Source organism: Sorex araneus, chromosome 4 (assembly GCF_027595985.1).
Source record: "Sorex araneus isolate mSorAra2 chromosome 4, mSorAra2.pri, whole genome shotgun sequence".
NCBI classification, from domain to species: Eukaryota; Metazoa; Chordata; class Mammalia; order Eulipotyphla; family Soricidae; genus Sorex; species Sorex araneus.
The window spans coordinates 14,958,431-14,975,205 of record NC_073305.1 but is presented as its reverse complement, the minus strand read 5'-3'; the positions used below and the strand labels follow the sequence as shown (position 1 = coordinate 14,975,205).

At 37.6% G+C, this 16,775-nt stretch overlaps 1 protein-coding gene across 1 annotated transcript in view; it reads left to right on the top strand.

Moving 5' to 3' along the window:
* Window positions 1–16,775, top strand: part of LOC101554454 (collagen alpha-4(VI) chain-like) — a 105,722-nt gene that overhangs the window by 63,678 nt on the left and 25,269 nt on the right. Inside the window, exons 23-28 of the mRNA XM_055135048.1 lie at window positions 966–1,028; window positions 2,061–2,123; window positions 5,474–5,524; window positions 12,293–12,328; window positions 12,430–12,492; window positions 13,777–13,839. Coding sequence (XP_054991023.1) covers window positions 966–1,028; window positions 2,061–2,123; window positions 5,474–5,524; window positions 12,293–12,328; window positions 12,430–12,492; window positions 13,777–13,839 — 339 coding nt within the window. The remainder of the gene's footprint in view (window positions 1–965; window positions 1,029–2,060; window positions 2,124–5,473; window positions 5,525–12,292; window positions 12,329–12,429; window positions 12,493–13,776; window positions 13,840–16,775) is intronic.

The following is a 16,775-nucleotide window of genomic DNA, read 5'->3' as shown; positions in this document are numbered from 1 at the left end:
TAATGGTATACCAGGGTATATGAGGGTATATATATATGTCTATACTTCCCTGTACTGTAAGAAAAAAAATAGTTATGCAAAATGAGAAATAAGTGATTAACTTACTCCTTACAAACACTTAAGAAAGCATTATTATACCAGTTATGTAGATGAGGGAACCAGGGAACTGAAGGGCTGAAATGACTTACCATCTGGAGTAAGTAGCTGAACTGGCTTTCAATTTTGGGCTTTCTAGCGCCTGACCTACTTCCTACCCAATAACTTAGTGGTTCATAAGAGATTACACCCTGTTGACGGAGTGGTCGTGAAGCTTCCTAAGGAAGAAAACATTTACATTGCTTGAAAACTTGGGCAACCAGGATAAGGCTCTCTAACTGGAGAACTAAATTTTTTTTTTTAATTTTGGGGCCATGCTCAGTGATTCTCAGGGGTTACTTCTGTCTCTGCTGTGCTTGGGGGACCGTAAGAATCCGGGTTAGCTGTGTGCAAGGCAAATGCCCTACTTGCCGTACTATTGCTTTGGCCCTTCTAACTCCATGGAGATTCAAAACTTAGTATGACTTAAGCCTTAATTGTGTCCTTATTCTCTCTTAGAAAAAATCTAGCCCCCAAACTAACTGTTTCCTTTTTATGTTCAACAATCTTTTCTACTTGGAGCAGGTAAGGAATCTGAAATTTGCTTTCCCAATCTTTTAATCAAATGGTATTTTTCCCTGTATCAGTCAGATGATTAGTCCAATTCTCTGTACATGGTGTCTTTCATAGAATGCCTCCCACCCAGTTCTATCTCCCCAGGGAAATGTTAAATATGTATCATGTATTTTATACTTTAGGGACATTTTTGTTCTACAAAACACTGAAGGTGATTCATGGGTTTGTTACCAGTTTCAGACCATTTTCAGTAATAATAAACAGACAGCCACCTTTGTGGCCTTAACTTGATTTTAATCATAATCTTGTTGTAGGGGATTCTTGGACCTCCAGGACCAAAGGGTTCAAATGGAAAACCTGGACCAAAGGGAAGGAAGGTAAAAGAAAACATACGATTCCTTGATTGAAACTTGTTTTGTTGATTTTTATTTTTTAAATGCAAATCTTTCAGTATGTGTTCATTTCCAGAGGTATCTGATATGGCAGTAATGATGCTGAGTGTCCATGAGCTGATAGCTAAATTGGTGGATATAGAAAAGTCAAACCGTGGGCCAGAGAGATAGTATAGAAGGTAGGGTGTTTGCCTTGCATGAGGCTGACCCGAGTTCAATCCCTGGCATCCAATATGGTCCCCCAAGCACCTCCAGGAGAAATTCCTGAGTGCAGAGCCAGGAGTAACCCCTGAGCATCTCTTGGTGTGACTCAAAAAAAAAAAAAGGTAAAATGTACATAGAGACATAGAGAAAGGGGCACAGATGATCACATATATAATTAATAGACACATTTATATACAAGCATGATTAAACACATCATCATCATCATTAATTTGATCTTCGATTTTCTTGAGCGGTCTCAGTAACGTCTCCATTCGTCTTAGCCCTGAGATTTTAGAAGCCTCTCTTTTCTCGTCCTTCCCAATGGTGCCACATTAGAGGCTCTTTCGGGGTCAGGGGAATGAGACCCATCATTGTTACTGGTTTTGGTATATGAATACTCTATGGGGAGCTTGCCAGGCTCTCCCACGTGGCAGGAAACTCTGGGTAGCTTGCCAGGTTCTCTGAGAGGGAGAACTAGGCTATAAGATGTCTCCACGGCCGTGCGTTTCCAGGAGCTTGGTTTTATAGTCTCTGGATGTTGGCTGTTGATGGGATTACACGAAGCCAGGGGCAATTTCTGGGTGTGACCACCTAGCTACTGGAAAATGGGGGATTTGGGTGGATGAGGCCCTGTATAGATTTATATATGCACATGTTGATAAATCCATAATAAGGTAATATGAAATTCTAAAGCTGGTTGTGTTGTTAATTTTTAGTACAAAAATGTTTACTGCATTTCTTAGTTATCTATATGTAACGTTTCCTGAATTTAAAGGAGAAAATTAATTTAATTTTTATTCTTTATTATAAAAGGGAGAGATTGGTGATGTGGGTGTAAAAGGCTCACAAGGTCAACGAGGACCAAGTGGACAATCTGTGAGTCTAATTTCTTTGGACATTTCAATGATATATTTACAAGCAATGGGTCATGATCAGCACCAAAGTCTAGTTTATATCAATCATTACACACTTAATCCCCTATATCTCCTAACCCTCTTTCAGTTGTGGGCCACTAGATTTTTTCACTAACATTCTTGTTTGTTATTTGTTTGTATATAACACAAAATTCTAATACAGTGAGTTAAACTTGGGGTTATATGTATTCTGATGAATGCAGTTGTTTTGAGTCTAAATAGATGAGTATTCTCAAATTCTTCATACATACAAAGAAAAAATCTGAAGTTGTATAGTTATATAGGAGTTATTTTTCCTTCTCATATGTTGTTGAAGATGGAAGTGTCAATGAGCCTCTTTTGTCAGACAAAGATGTTTTATAACAGTGGAGGATTTAGGAATATGAGATACCAATAAAACATTTGATCCAGGGAGACAAATAAATCCAATAAGAGTCTAAGACTTTTAAGGTCATGGGTGCAATTATCTGGAGCATAGAAATTATTTTTAGAGATTGATGATCATAAAAGGTTACTTCATATGCTTTGAAGTATTTAACAAGGCGAAGGCATTTTTACCTTAGTCATTGCTCTGAACAAGAGAGCAAGTTAGTTATGTTATGACTGTTTTCATTTAATCACATTGTTGGAATTAATCACAGAATATAGGCATATTCTTTTGCATCCTCCAAACCCAAACAAATATTTTGGTCTTATCTTATCTCTTTCTTTCTTTCTTTCTTTCTTTCTTTCTTTCTTTCTTTCTTTCTTTCTTTCTTTCTTTCTTTCTTTCTTTCTTTCTTTCTTTCTTTCTTTCTTTCTTTCTTTCTTTCTTTCTTTCTTTCTTTCTTTCTTTCTTTCTCTCTTTCTCTCTTTCTCTCTTTCTCTCTCTCTTTCTTTCTCTCTCTCTTCCTTCCTTCCTTCCTTTATTTCTCTCTTTCTCTTTTTTCTCTTTTTCTTTCTTTCTTTTTCTCTTTCTCTTTCTTTCTCTCTCTCTTTCTTTCTTTCTTTCTCTCTCTCTCTTCCTTCCTTCCTTTATTTCTCTCTTTCTCTTTTTTCTCTTTTTCTTTCTTTCTTTTTCTCTTTCTCTTTCTTTCTCTCTCTCTTTCTTTCTTTCTTTCTTTCTCTCTCTCTCTTCCTTCCTTCCTTTATTTCTCTCTTTCTCTTTTTTCTTTCTTTCTCTCTCTTTCTTTCTTTCTCTCTCTTTCTTTCTTTCTTTCTTTCTTTCTTTCTTTCTTTCTTTCTTTCTTTCTTTCTTTCTTTCTTTCTTTCTTTCTTTCTTTCTTTCTTTCTTTCTTTCTTTCTTTCTTTCTTTCTTTCTTTCTCTCTTCCTTCCTTCCTTCCTTTATTTCTCTCTTTCTCTTTTTTCTCTTTTTCTTTCTTTCTTTCTCTCTCCCTTTCTCTCTTTCTCTCTCTCTCTCTCTCTCTTTCTTTCTTTCTTTCTTTCTTTCTTTCTTTCTTTCTTTCTTTCTTTCTTTCTTTCTTTCTTTCTTTCTTTCTTTCTTTCTTTCTTTCTTTCTTTCTTTCTTTCTCTCTCTCTTCCTTCCTTCCTTTATTTCTCTCTTTCTCTTTTTTCTCTTTTTCTTTCTTTCTTTCTCTCTCCCTTTCTTTCTTTCTCTCTTTCTCTCTCTCTTTCTTTCTTTCTTTCTTTCTTTCTTTTTTTTGTTTTTTTGTTTTTTTTTTGCTTTTTTGGGTCACACCTGGCGATTCACAGGGGTTACTCCTAGCTCTGCACTCAGGAATTACCCCTGGCCGTGCTCAGGGGACCATATGGGATGCTGGGATTTGAATCCGGGTCGACCGCGTGCAAGGCAAACGCCCTACCCGCTGTGCTATCTCTCCAGCCCCTCTTTCTTTCTTTCTTTCTTTCTTTCTCTCTCTCTTTCTTTTAATGTTCTACGATTTCCCTCTAAGGCCACAACAATAATATTTGTAGTTAAAACTTAATTAGATTTAGATGCAGGCATTATCAATTCATAAAGAAATACCTAACAGGTTATGAACTCTTTATTACAGAAAACTCAATATATAGAGAGAGAGAGAAAGAAAGAGAGAGACAGAGACACTAAGATTCCAATTTAACATTTTCATAATCATTACTATCAACATTATCACCACTACATCACCATCACATTATCAGTACCAAATCACCATCACCACTTCCATTAATCACCACCACTGCTACTACCACAACCTTCACTACCAACACCATCATCATTGCCTCTATTACCCTCTTCATTAAGTACAACCACTTCTACCACCTTCACTATACAATGCTACTATCCCACCATCTTTATCTCTATCATCAGCACCAAACTCCCACCATTACTGCTTCCATTACTACTCTATAGCCAATAACATCATTACCACAGTCACTATCAATGGTAGATTAATGATTATTTATCAAGTATTTTATCTGTGCCTGATATTGTGTTAAGTTTTTTGTGTACAATCTTACTTACTCTCTAATAATAATCACATGTGTCGATTATGTTATGATTCCCATATTACAGTTGAGAACTCTGAAGCTTATAGAGGTAAAGCTATTTTCCCGAAGTCACTCACACAAGCACTATTTAATATAGAATAAATATTCAGGCATTTCTGGGGTTATATCATATATATTTACAAGGAGGGCATCTTCCAAGCAGTGCTCAAGTGATCTTGGGGTCATTCCAAGCAATATTGGTCAACTGGTCTGGACAGTTCAATGCGAGAGGCTTAGGATGTGAAGCTCCTTGGACTCTGCAGTGGTGGGATCATAAAGTACACCCTGAAGTACTTGAAAGCATGTGGATCCAAGGGTAGAACCAGCTCCTGCATATGCAAAGCACGATCCCCGTTCCCTTTACCTGATCGTGTGCATTTAACAAGTAAACCATTTTATTTCTAATCCAATATTTCACCCAGAAATCTTTTCTATCTCTAAGAGTTTACCAACCCTGGAGATTCTTTCATTGTTAATTTATTCTACAAGGAAAGAAAATTTAACCTAAGACTTTCTGTACTGTGTTATATTCACACTGATCTACAAAATTCCACTTTAAAGTAGTAATTTAATATACACTTATGTAATATAAATGTATATATGTGTTTATATATCTTATATCATGGTCTTTTAAAAAGCATGCCTAATCCTTTTCCTATGAAGGCACTATAGTGTTTATCCTATAACATGGGGTGGGATAAGGCCTTACCAGGCCCATTCAATGACTAAGTGCCTTCTGTTTTCTTCATATCTCTACATTGGTGACATAGTCAAGGATTTATATTACATTATTGACCAAGGTTTCATTTGGAAACTCTGTAATTAATCTTATGTCATTTTATCAGGGTCATTTGGGTCAAGATGGTTATGGATATCCAGGAAGAAAGGGAAGAAAGGTAAGGATTGACTGTTGGAGTATTCTGCATTGAGGACTAGCTTTAATTCTCTTAGAATAAATATTAAAGCTTCTACATGTGTTTATGACATTACAGATATCAGCTATGCATCCAAAATAAAAACTGATTGTGTCTCTCCATATTCAAGAATCAAACTCTACCACATTTTCTATCTACCAGATACTTCCCCACCACACATACACACACACACATACACACACACACACTCCATTTGGGCATGCTAGATTATTCTCTACCTCCTGGTCTTTACAGTAATCTTACATCTATTTGGATGCATTTAACACATTTTTCTAAGATCAATTCTAGTACCACCTTGTCCTTGTAGAAATTTTCTTGGACTTCTCAGACAGAACTTGCCATTCTATACTCTATGTTCTTTTTTTTTAAAAAAAATTTTGTTGAATCACTGTGAGATAGTTACAAGCTTTCATATTTGAGTTACAATCACACAATGATCAAACACCCATCCCTCCACCAGTACTGTTCATGTTCTGATAGTAGCCTCTTTCCTCTTAGGTATATTGTGATTTAGCCTCCAGACATGTCAAGTCTAAACACTTGACAGAAGGAGTGCATCTTTTTTGGCATTGCTGGTACAGAATCTGGCAAAGGTTGAATGCTCAGCAATGTATTTGAAAATTTGTCATTCCCTTAAGAATCTGGTATTTTTGCATGGGGTTAATGGATCAGAGACAGACATTTGGAGCATTGGAGTCACAGGAAGCTTGTTGAACAAATCAAGTGTCAGTAGTCATATTAGTTCTGGATGCTTTAGCCTGCAAGTTACACTTACTGCCTCACAAAAGAAGAAATTACACAATGGTTTAGTGATGCTCAGCTACTTAACAATGCCAGGGCTCTGGGTTGGCTTCTCCTTGATTCTCTTGTTTCCCTTATTGTTGCTTGATGGCACCACTGCCAATTTATCAGCCCATAGAAAGATTTTAGTAAATGCCTGGATAATGTGCAACAATGGGACTTCTAAGTGATAATTTAGTTCAGCCTTGTTGATTTGCAGATAAGAAAATTGAGGTTCAGAGAAGTGAAGGCACTTAGATGTAGTTATGTTGTTAGAATGTTGGAAGCCAGCCCATTGACACCCCATCCTGGCAAACTAAGTCTTCAAGCTTCTCTAAGAGAGTTTTCATGGCATGAAAATTCTGAGTAGAATTTGAATGTGCATGTTTTGAGCCATAGACTAGCTTTAGATTAAGCACAATCACATTCCATACTTACTGTGATGTGATGACAGTGTAGAATACACAGAATCTATTCACCTTTGCATGGATTTTTCCTGGAAAGAAATAATGGTCTCCCTTTAAGTGATCCTGTCTGTTGTCCAGCTGACTCCATTTTCTTTCTTTTTTCTTTTTTATTAATGAATCACCTTGAGGGTACAGATACAGATTTACATATTTTCCTGTTTGTGTTTCAGTCATGCACTGCTTGAGTACCCACCCCTCCACCAGTGCCTGTTTTACACTGGTGATCCCAGCATCCCCCCCATCACCCCCCCTCACGCCCCCCGCCTCTGTGGCAGGGTGTTCCCTTTTGTTCTCTCTCTCTCCTTTTGGGTGTTGTGGTGTGCAATGGAGGCATTGGGTGGCCATTGTGTTCAATCTATAGTCTGCTTTCAGCACGCCTCTCCCATCCCGAGCGGGTCCTCCCACCACACTTAACTTGGTGTTCCCTTCTCTATCTGAACTGCCTTTTCCCCCAGCATGTGAGGCTGGCTTCCAAGCCATGGAGCAAACCTAGTACTTACTTCTACTATTCTTGGGTGTTAGTCTCCCATTCTGTTGTTTTATATTCCACAGATGAGTGCAATTCTTTTGTGTCTGTCTCTCTTTTTCTGACTCATTTCACTTAGCCTGATACTTTTCATGTTGATCCACTTATATGCAAAGTTCATGACTTCATCTTTTCTGACAGCTGCATAGTATTCCATTGTGTAGATGTACCAAAGTTTCTTTAACCAAAGCTGATTCCATTTTCTGATTGTGTTTACTTTTCTCCTCTCTGGGATAACTATTTTATTATATTTATTTATCTATGCTCACACAAGGGATGTTCAGGGTTACTCATGTCTCTGCATTCTAGGAATTACTCCTGGCAGTACTTGAGGGACCATATGGGGTGCTGGGATCAAACACTGGTTGGCCACATGCAAGACAAACACCCTACCTGCTGTACTATTGCTCTGGCCCCATCTGAGATAACTATTTTATGCCCTCATTTTCCCCCTGAAACTCCCAAGACTGCCTTCTTATCTACGTTTCAACAGCTGAGCATACTTCCTATTTTATTAATGGAAAAAAGGAGAAGAGAATCTCTACCACATTTATCTCTAATCTATTTGTCTCTGTACTTAAATACCCTCTACTCTTATTCCTGTGACATGGATGGGTTCACATTTCTATCTGAGACTAATGACTGCTCTAGTGGATTTAGTGGCTCCAATCCCTTTATGTTATGACTCCAGCTGGCTTTCCATTCTCTTCTGTATTATCAATTTCCCTTTCTCTCCATTGAATAGTCTTTTGTGTTAAAAAATAAATGGGATGGATCCTTTTCAAAACAAAGCTATTGTGAAAATCAAGACCTTCTCTTAATCACACACTCTCATTGGACCACTCACTTCTGGCAAAAGTCTTTGTTTTATTTTGTTTTGTTTTTTTCTTTTTGGGTCACACCTGGCAATGCACAGGGGTTATTCCTGGCTCTGAACTCAGGAATTACTTCTGGCAATGCTCAGGGGACCATATATGGGATGCTGGGAATTGAACCCAGGTTGGCTTCATGCAAGGCAAATGCCCTACCTGCTGTGCTATCACTCCAGCCCCCAGGTCTTTTTTGTTTTGTTTTGCCTGGCAAAAGTCTTTGAACGTGTCTGTCCAGTGGCTCTCACTCAAGTGTGAGTTTATTCTCATGGACTATTTACCAACACTGAGCAATATCTGGATGTCTCAACTAGGGGTGGATATGACTAGCCTCTAGGGAGTAGAGACTAGTGATGCTTCATTTCTCTAGTTGTGTCCTGTGATGTTCTGACATGTTATGATATGCAGGACCACCATTTATAGCAAACAGTCTTTAGGTTCAAACCATCAGAGATGTTAAGTTTAAGAAATTAAACTTTTGGGGCCAGCAAGATAGTTCAGGGGCCACTATACTAGCCTTGCATGCAGCTGATCCTATACCTTTGATCACCAGTGTCCCATATGTTCCTCTGAACACCACGAGGGATGACCCCTGAGCACAGAATCCTGAGTAGCCACTGAGCACCACCAGGTGTAGTCCCCAAATCCAACTCCCCCATCCCACCCTAAACACACACATACAAAGAAATGCAACTTTCTTTCTTCGAATTCTGACTGATGACAACTGAGGCCTCATGCCATGTGCCTTCTAACGGATCTAGGTATGATCCAAAATGCTATTTTCCCCCACCTTAGGCCAGCTCTTAGCTGCATACAACAAAGATGAAGTTGATTTGCTCTTATAACTTTTTCTAACCTAATTTCCAGCCCACCTCATTCTTCTATTTTTTACTGGCTGATCTTTCTCAATGTCCTTTATTGAATCTTCTGAATGTTCTTGACACTCTAGATATAGGAAGACTCGGACTCTGCCTTCTTATTTATCTTCCTCTTTACTGACTTCCAGAGGAACTATTAGTTCCCTGACATCAAGTGACAGCTCTCCTGTGATCTACAGTTAATATCCACCTCAGGAAAAGCTTTTAAACTCCTAATATGTTTTCACTTGATTATTTAACAATCACCTCAAAGCTGGCATGGCCCCAAATCATCTTTTTTCTTCTTCCTTTGATGCTTAACCTTTTGTCAGGAAATTTTTTTAAACATATTAAATAAGAGAAACTACTGTAATAACACCTTTCCACATGAAGCATATTTTGAGTCAAAGAAACAAAACAAAACAAAAACTCCTTGGCCAATTTTGTTGTAAATTCATACTCTAGCCTACAAATCTCACTTATTTAAGCAAATTTATTTAATTATACACATTCGAATATACTAATGGAGTACCTATGTTGTACCAAAATAATTAGCTGATTATTTTGAAGTAAATTCTAGATATCACAAACATACATATTTTAGGTTGCGTCTTTTCTGCATGGTATTAGAAGTAGGCCGGAATTAATGTTTTTGCATGAGACAGACTAGTTTTCCCAGCACCATCTGTTGAAGGGGATTTTCTTGCTCCACTGCATATCTTTTTTTCCTCCTTTACCAAATATTAGCTGTCCACACAGCTGGGGATCATTCTCTGAACTCTCAATTCTACTCCACTGATCTGAGAATCTATCTTTATTCCAGTACTACTCTGTTTTTATTACTGTAACTTTATATTATAGTTTGAAGGTGGGGGAGAGGAGCCTCTCACTTTCTCTTTTTTAGTATTGCTTGGGCATTTTATGGGTGAAGCTATTAGTCCATTATTTTTTTTTAATTTAATCACTGTGAGACAGAACATTTCAAAGCTGTTCATGACTGGGTTTTAGTCATACAATGTTCCAATACCCATCCCTCCACCAGTGTAATTTCCCAGCACCAGTGTCACCAACTTCTCTCCCACTCCTCCAACCCTTCCCTTACCCCAGCCTGCCTCTATGGTCTGCACCTCTCTTCTCTCTCTCTTTCTTTCTCTCACTTTAGGCATTATGATTTGCATACGAATGCTGAAAGGTTATTTATATACCCTTTTACCTACTTTCAACACTCAGTTCTTGTCCAGAGTGGTCATTTCCAACTAATATTGTCATAGTGAACCCTCCTCTTTTTGAACTATCCTCTCCACACACATATCCTTGTGGTAATTTGCCTCACTCCATTTAAATTTTAACAGTATTGACCTATTACACCTTTTAAAAATGTCATCAGTGTTTTTATAGGGAATGTGTTAAATCTATATAATGCATTGGGAAAAATTATAATTTTGGCAATATTAATCCTTCCAATTCATGAACAGGGGGTGGGTTTCTATGTTCCATATCCTCTATTATTTATTTTAGGAGTATTTTATAATTTTTTTTTGTGTGTAAGTCCTTCACCTCTTAGTTAAGCTGATTTCTAGGTGCTTGATTTTCTGAGATACAATTGTGAATGAAAATTTTTTTAAAATCCCTCTTCTATTGCATTATTTGCATATTGGAATGACATGGACTTTCCTATTGGCAATGTTGCCCACCTTTACCACTACTATTTAATATGGTATTAGAAGTTCTTTCCATAGTAATTAGGCAAAAATGAGATTTTAAATATATCCAGATTAGAAAAGAGGAAGCTGAACTCTCACTATATACAGATGGCATGGTATTATACTTTGAAAATTCTAAGGACTCCACAAAAAATGCTTCTAGAGACTATAGATTTGTATGGTGAAGTGGCAGGCTGCAAAATCATTTCATTCTTCGCAAGTATCACAATATCATCAATTCACCTAAGAGTGAACAACATTGCTCTAACATTGTACAAATTTGGTATTCAAATTGATTGTCCTGAAAACCCACTCTTCTTCCAGACTTCCTCATAACTCCATCTGTTATATGTAGGTAAGGAAAGGTCTTCACCTATACTTAATCCATCAACAAACAACAGGGATGCTGTCTTCAGAATACATGTGGCATTTTGTCACTTCTCACCACTGCATCTGCTGTCTCTGAGCTAAATCAATATGATTTTCCACCTGGATGTCTGCAGTAATCACCCTACTGGTCTCCTTACTTCCACACTTGCCTCACCTAGTTAGCTTTCCACAGAAGAACCTTGAAAACATGTCATCTGATCATGTCACTCCTTTACTCAAAGTCATGCTGCCATTCAGATTTATGCCCATTGTTATCCTGGTTTTAAGAGTCGACCTGATCAAGCCCCTCTGTGACTTCCCTGATTTTATCTATTTCTGTCTCCACCCCACCTCACTTCTTCATCCTGATTTAGTGTTCCCCAGACAAGGCACACATTCATAGTCTTGCTTTGGGGTTTTTCATATGCTGGTCTCTCTGCCTGAAATAGTCTTCTCCCATGTCTTATGGGTTGTTTCTTTAGTCCGTCATCATCTTTGACCAATGTACATCTTAAAGAAAAGAAAACCTCACCACCCTAAAGCCAGGACTCTTCTCTTTGCCCATGACACTCTTTAGCCCTTAATTGCCTTTCTGGAAAAGCCGTTATCTCTTTATATACATATCTCTTCTTTGCTAGTGGGTAAATCCCATCATTTCCCCCAACTGTCTGCTGTTCTGTTCTCTACTCTATTCGTTACCATTCTCTTCACTGCTGAATTCCCAGTGCCTAGAGGAGTATCTGGCACAGAGTAAGTCCTAAACAAATATTTTGTTGAATGAATAATTATTTTCTACTATGCCTTTGTTAGAACAGTGCTTATGAGTTTCCCAAAAATTGTTCTGGTGTTTCTTCCCTTGGTTTTCATTAGATCAGACTTGGGTTATTTAAACCAATAGTTAAAACATGCTTGGGAATAACTTGTAAAAGTCATTGTAAGTTGTTTCATATTGAGTTATAAAAATGAAGAATGGTCACTTTTGAAAAGCCCAAGATGACAACAGTTGCAATGGATGGTATGTTTTTTCTTTTCTGGCACCTATTTAGAGTGTAATTTCTCAAATTTTTAAGTTTATTTTTAGTCACTTATTCTTCAAGGAATGTCAGAAAAAGAGGTGATCACATGACAAATAAAACATTATCTTATTTCTGACACTAGGGTGAATCTGGATTTCCTGGCTCTCCTGGTGCACAAGTAAGAAATTATCTCTTGGGGGTGGCAAGTTCTCTGCAGCCTGTCATTTGTTTGCATTTGGTTTTCTTTATACTTATGACTCTAATTTTACTTCTTTTAAGGGAGAAGATGGTGACCTGGGCCACGCAGGAGAGAAGGGAGCAAAGGGTTTTAAAGGGAAGAGAGTAAGAACCAAATAGATTTCTAAAGATCATTAGAGGGTCACATCATGGCTTCCTATTCACAAAATCCTACCTTTGTTGGGTTAATGTATTCCTTAGGAGGAAACTCATGTCCTCCAAAATGAGTATACTGCACTCCCACACCTTCCTTTAGCTTCTCCATTCCCTACTCAATCATCCTTTCATTAATCTTCTGTGTTCAAATGCACCATAGCATAACAAGGGAAAATCAAAATTAGAGTTTGTTATGTAATATCAACACTTCAAAACACAGATTTAGGGTACATATGTCTTTGGTAAGTTTACATATCATTTGGGATGCTATTATTTTAGCTGCTGAGAGCATGCTGTGCCTTAATATTCTTCCAAGACTTAACTTCTCTTAGCTATTTTACACAATGGAGAATAGACGCAAGAATGTGGCTACCATATCAACTTATTTGAATTGTAGTTTAGCCTACTTTTACAGATCAATTACTTGTAGCTCCAATTATTTAACATTTAAGAATCATAAAAATCACTGCCAGCTCCTTGAGTAATAACTTTGTAGTTTTGACTGGTAGACATTAAAGATCAAGGCTTTCTGGGAAAAAGGCATGGGATGATGGTAAGTATAGGGAAGGAAAGAGAATATATATTTTCTAGATACTAAAAATTTTGTGTTTATATATGTTGGTAAGAGCATAAGTTGCTATTGTTTTTAAAATAAAATCTATGTCTAACTTAGCTTGCTGTTGGCAAATATTGCCCCATCATTCTGAACTTATCTTTCTGGTTTCAAACAAAAGTAGATAAGCCATTCACTATATTCCAATAATTCTGTGTCCATTTAAATATTTGTAAGATGAACAGCAAACCCATGGAGAACATATACTTCTCTGAGATACCAAAGATCTGGAGATGAAAGGGAAAATTTCCTTTTGCTTTATGTCTGGTTTTTAATGGTGAGCCTCCAAGTTATTTTAATTATATGACCTGGAGGCTTAATGGCATAATGAGTCATATTTTCAGGGTTTGTTTGGAAATGTGTTTGTATATGTTGGCTGGAATCAGGCATGTAGGAAGGCATTCCTTTCTAGTCTCTGTCTTATCCCACTGAGCAGAGGTCATAAACTAACTAGTGCATAGCAAATTGATATCTCCAAGATAATGAAAAATTTGGCCTAAGAGATAATGACAAATTGACATTAGAGATAATGACAAATTGCTATCTCAGTGTGGTAGACTAAAACCATCAAAAAACTTGTTTCATTCAGAAGCTTATGCCTTTGGTTTGGTTATTTTTAGGGCAATGCTGGCTTTCCTGGATTGGTTGGAACTCCAGGTGACCAAGGACCACCAGGACCAGTGGTAACATTAAGATGTTTTTCTTTTACTGTCAACCTTTATGCAAAAGTGAATAAGGATTTGATAAGAGGCATGTTTAAGAACAAACAGTTGGGGCCCAAAGATGGTGTCCACAGAGAATGGGGCAACTTTTCTTTAGAGTAGTGATTTTCAACCACCGGTCCAGTATAGTGGTCTACACTGAACCAGTGTCCATCCACAGGTATATAAAGGTTGTAAACCACTAGTCTATGACCTTGGTTATAACTTTTGGTCTATGGACCCTATGCATAATGGGAGTCAGTCCACCAGTCCACTGATATGAAGAGTTAAGAACAGTACTTTAGAGGATATTGGCTTCTAGTCCTTACACTGCCAACTTAATTTATATCTATCTGTCTATATTTAATTTACATAAATATACTTAATTTATATTTTTTTTTACTTGAGCATGGGGATAATAATAAAGTGAATGGAGACTTATGACTCTTATCTAAAAACATAAAATGGTACATAAAGAATACTGGGAGTTCGTCGATGTAAGTAAGGTGAAAACACTATGTAAAACCCAGAAGAAAATCCTAAAAAATATGTTGTAACCTTAACAGAACTGAATAACACTATTTCAAATATATTAAACATTTTCACATGGTTCTGGAAAGCCATATGAAACAAAGAGAAATACTTGGGGTTTGTGTTGTAGGTTCTTTGAGACAAATTTCCAGCAATGGTGAGAGTAGGCCTCCCCAGATCACTAGTGTCCCTTAGACACTAGTGGGGTGTCTATATATTCTATTGACTTCTAACACAATCAAAGATAGTATCAGGTCTACAGGATAATGGCAATCTTCCAAGATCACCAGTCATGTTAGATGCCCACAACACTAAGTGTAACCTGTGCTTTTCTCCAGGTTGGAAGGTCCCAAGATAATTTTCCCAGTTTTGCTTAATTTGCTAGAGAAATTCACACAACGCAGGAGATCCAATTTGCTCACTAAATTACCTGCTTGTTATAAAGGTTATTAGTTAGAATTTCATGGGACTGGCATGGAGTTTCCATGCTCTTTCTGTACACGCCACTTTCCCCACATCTTCCCACGCTCGCCAATCTGGAAGCTATCTATGGCTCCCTCCTCTTGAATTGTTATGGGTGTTTAATTAAATTGGTATAGCTGATTAATTCATTGGTCATTGGCAATGAGATTCAATTTCCAGTTCTTTTCCTTCTCTCATATCTCCAACTTAGTGGTGTGGGACTAAAAATTAGCTCTATTTTGTTTTTATACTTGTTGCTTTGGTAACTAGCCCAGTCTTCAGGTGCTTTCCAAAAGTTACCATTGGTAACATAATAAGAAACACCTTATCTTTCACAACACTTAGGAAATTCTAAGGTTTTACAGGCCACTGTGAGCCAGAAACTAGATAAAGAGCAGATTTGTTTCTTATAATTCACAGTATCTCAAAGTTCCATTACTCATTTTAGAAGATCAAGTTATCATCATTTTACAGGTGATTTAAGAGAATCAAGAAGAAAGATAGCAGCTTTAAGAGGGAAGTTGACTATTTTCCTGTATTATTCACCAGAGAAGAGTCTGGTAAAGTTAGGATTGATAAAGACTGCTTGGAGCACCAATGAAGACTAGACAATGCATCTCACTGGCTCCAAATGACAGTTGTCAAACTGCAACTAAAAAGCCAGATAGCACAGTGGGTAGGGCATTTGCCTTGCACAGTACCAACCTGGGTTTAATCCCCAGCATCCTGTATGATCCCCTGAGCACCACTGGGAGTAATTCTTTAGTGTAAAACCAGGAATAACCCCTAAGCACTGCCAGGTTGGCCCACCTGCCACACACCCCAAAGGAAAACTTCATTTAGTTCCACTTGATCTTCATTACATGTGAATTATTCCCACCTCTTAATTTCTTAGGGTACTAACTGCATTTGGCTCAAGCAAGAATTTGCTCTTTTCAGGAAAAGAAAAATCAGTGCTACCTTTGTCCAGTTCATTTTTCTTTTCTGGTCCATTGCCTACTCTCACAGAAAAGAATCTCAGGAAGGAAACAAATAGTAAAGTAAAACAAGTTTATTTGGGAAATATGAGGAAATAGAAAAAGAGTAATGCACTCAAGAGAGTGAGGACAGCCAGGTACACAACCCAAAAAGAACTGCAGGTGACCAACAGAATCAGGAAATGTGTCAAGAGCACACATTTCAGACAGAGATGTGGCTCACTCCCAGAATGCAAGCTTTTACCTCTGCCAAGTTATTATTTATAGTTTTCCCAAAATTCTTCCAAAGTCTGTCTGTTGCTAATGTACTGACAGTGAGAATTACTGAAGGTTCTCTCTGATATTTTTAGGATGGCCTTTGTGCCTGCTTTAGCCTCTTTCCTCTCAGGGGATTCATTCAGCCCATGCACTGAGTCTGAATTATACATTTCAAAGGCTTTCTGGGCTCCTCGGATGGATCCTGTATTTCAAAGGCTTCATGCCTTTCGGGTGGCTCACATTCCAGACAGTATCTTTCCCTAGTCCCTATTACTAGGATCTCCTTATTCTGTCTGCCCATATGTCTCCAGGTCTCATGCATAGTAGGTTTCATGGGTTGAACCTGGTGGTTCAACTTATAGATTAAGTTTACTTAAAAAACTGCAACAAAGTCAGAGGAAAAAAAGACTTAGAAATAGAAGAATTACTCATGTCTATTTTATAGGTAAGGAAATAAAGGCTGAGAATATTATAGTGATATACCAGAGATCACAAATTGCCACCTACTAGCCTAAGAATAAATATCTCCAGACTTCCCAATATAGATGGATTTAGGCTGTAAAGCCTAAAGCCTAAACTCCTGAGAGTTTCAGAGAAGACCTCTTACCGAACCCAAGTCTGGGTGACCATTGCTAAAAGGTGAATTACTTGAAAGACAGGGGGTTACTGTGAGAAAAAAAAGTTTTATCC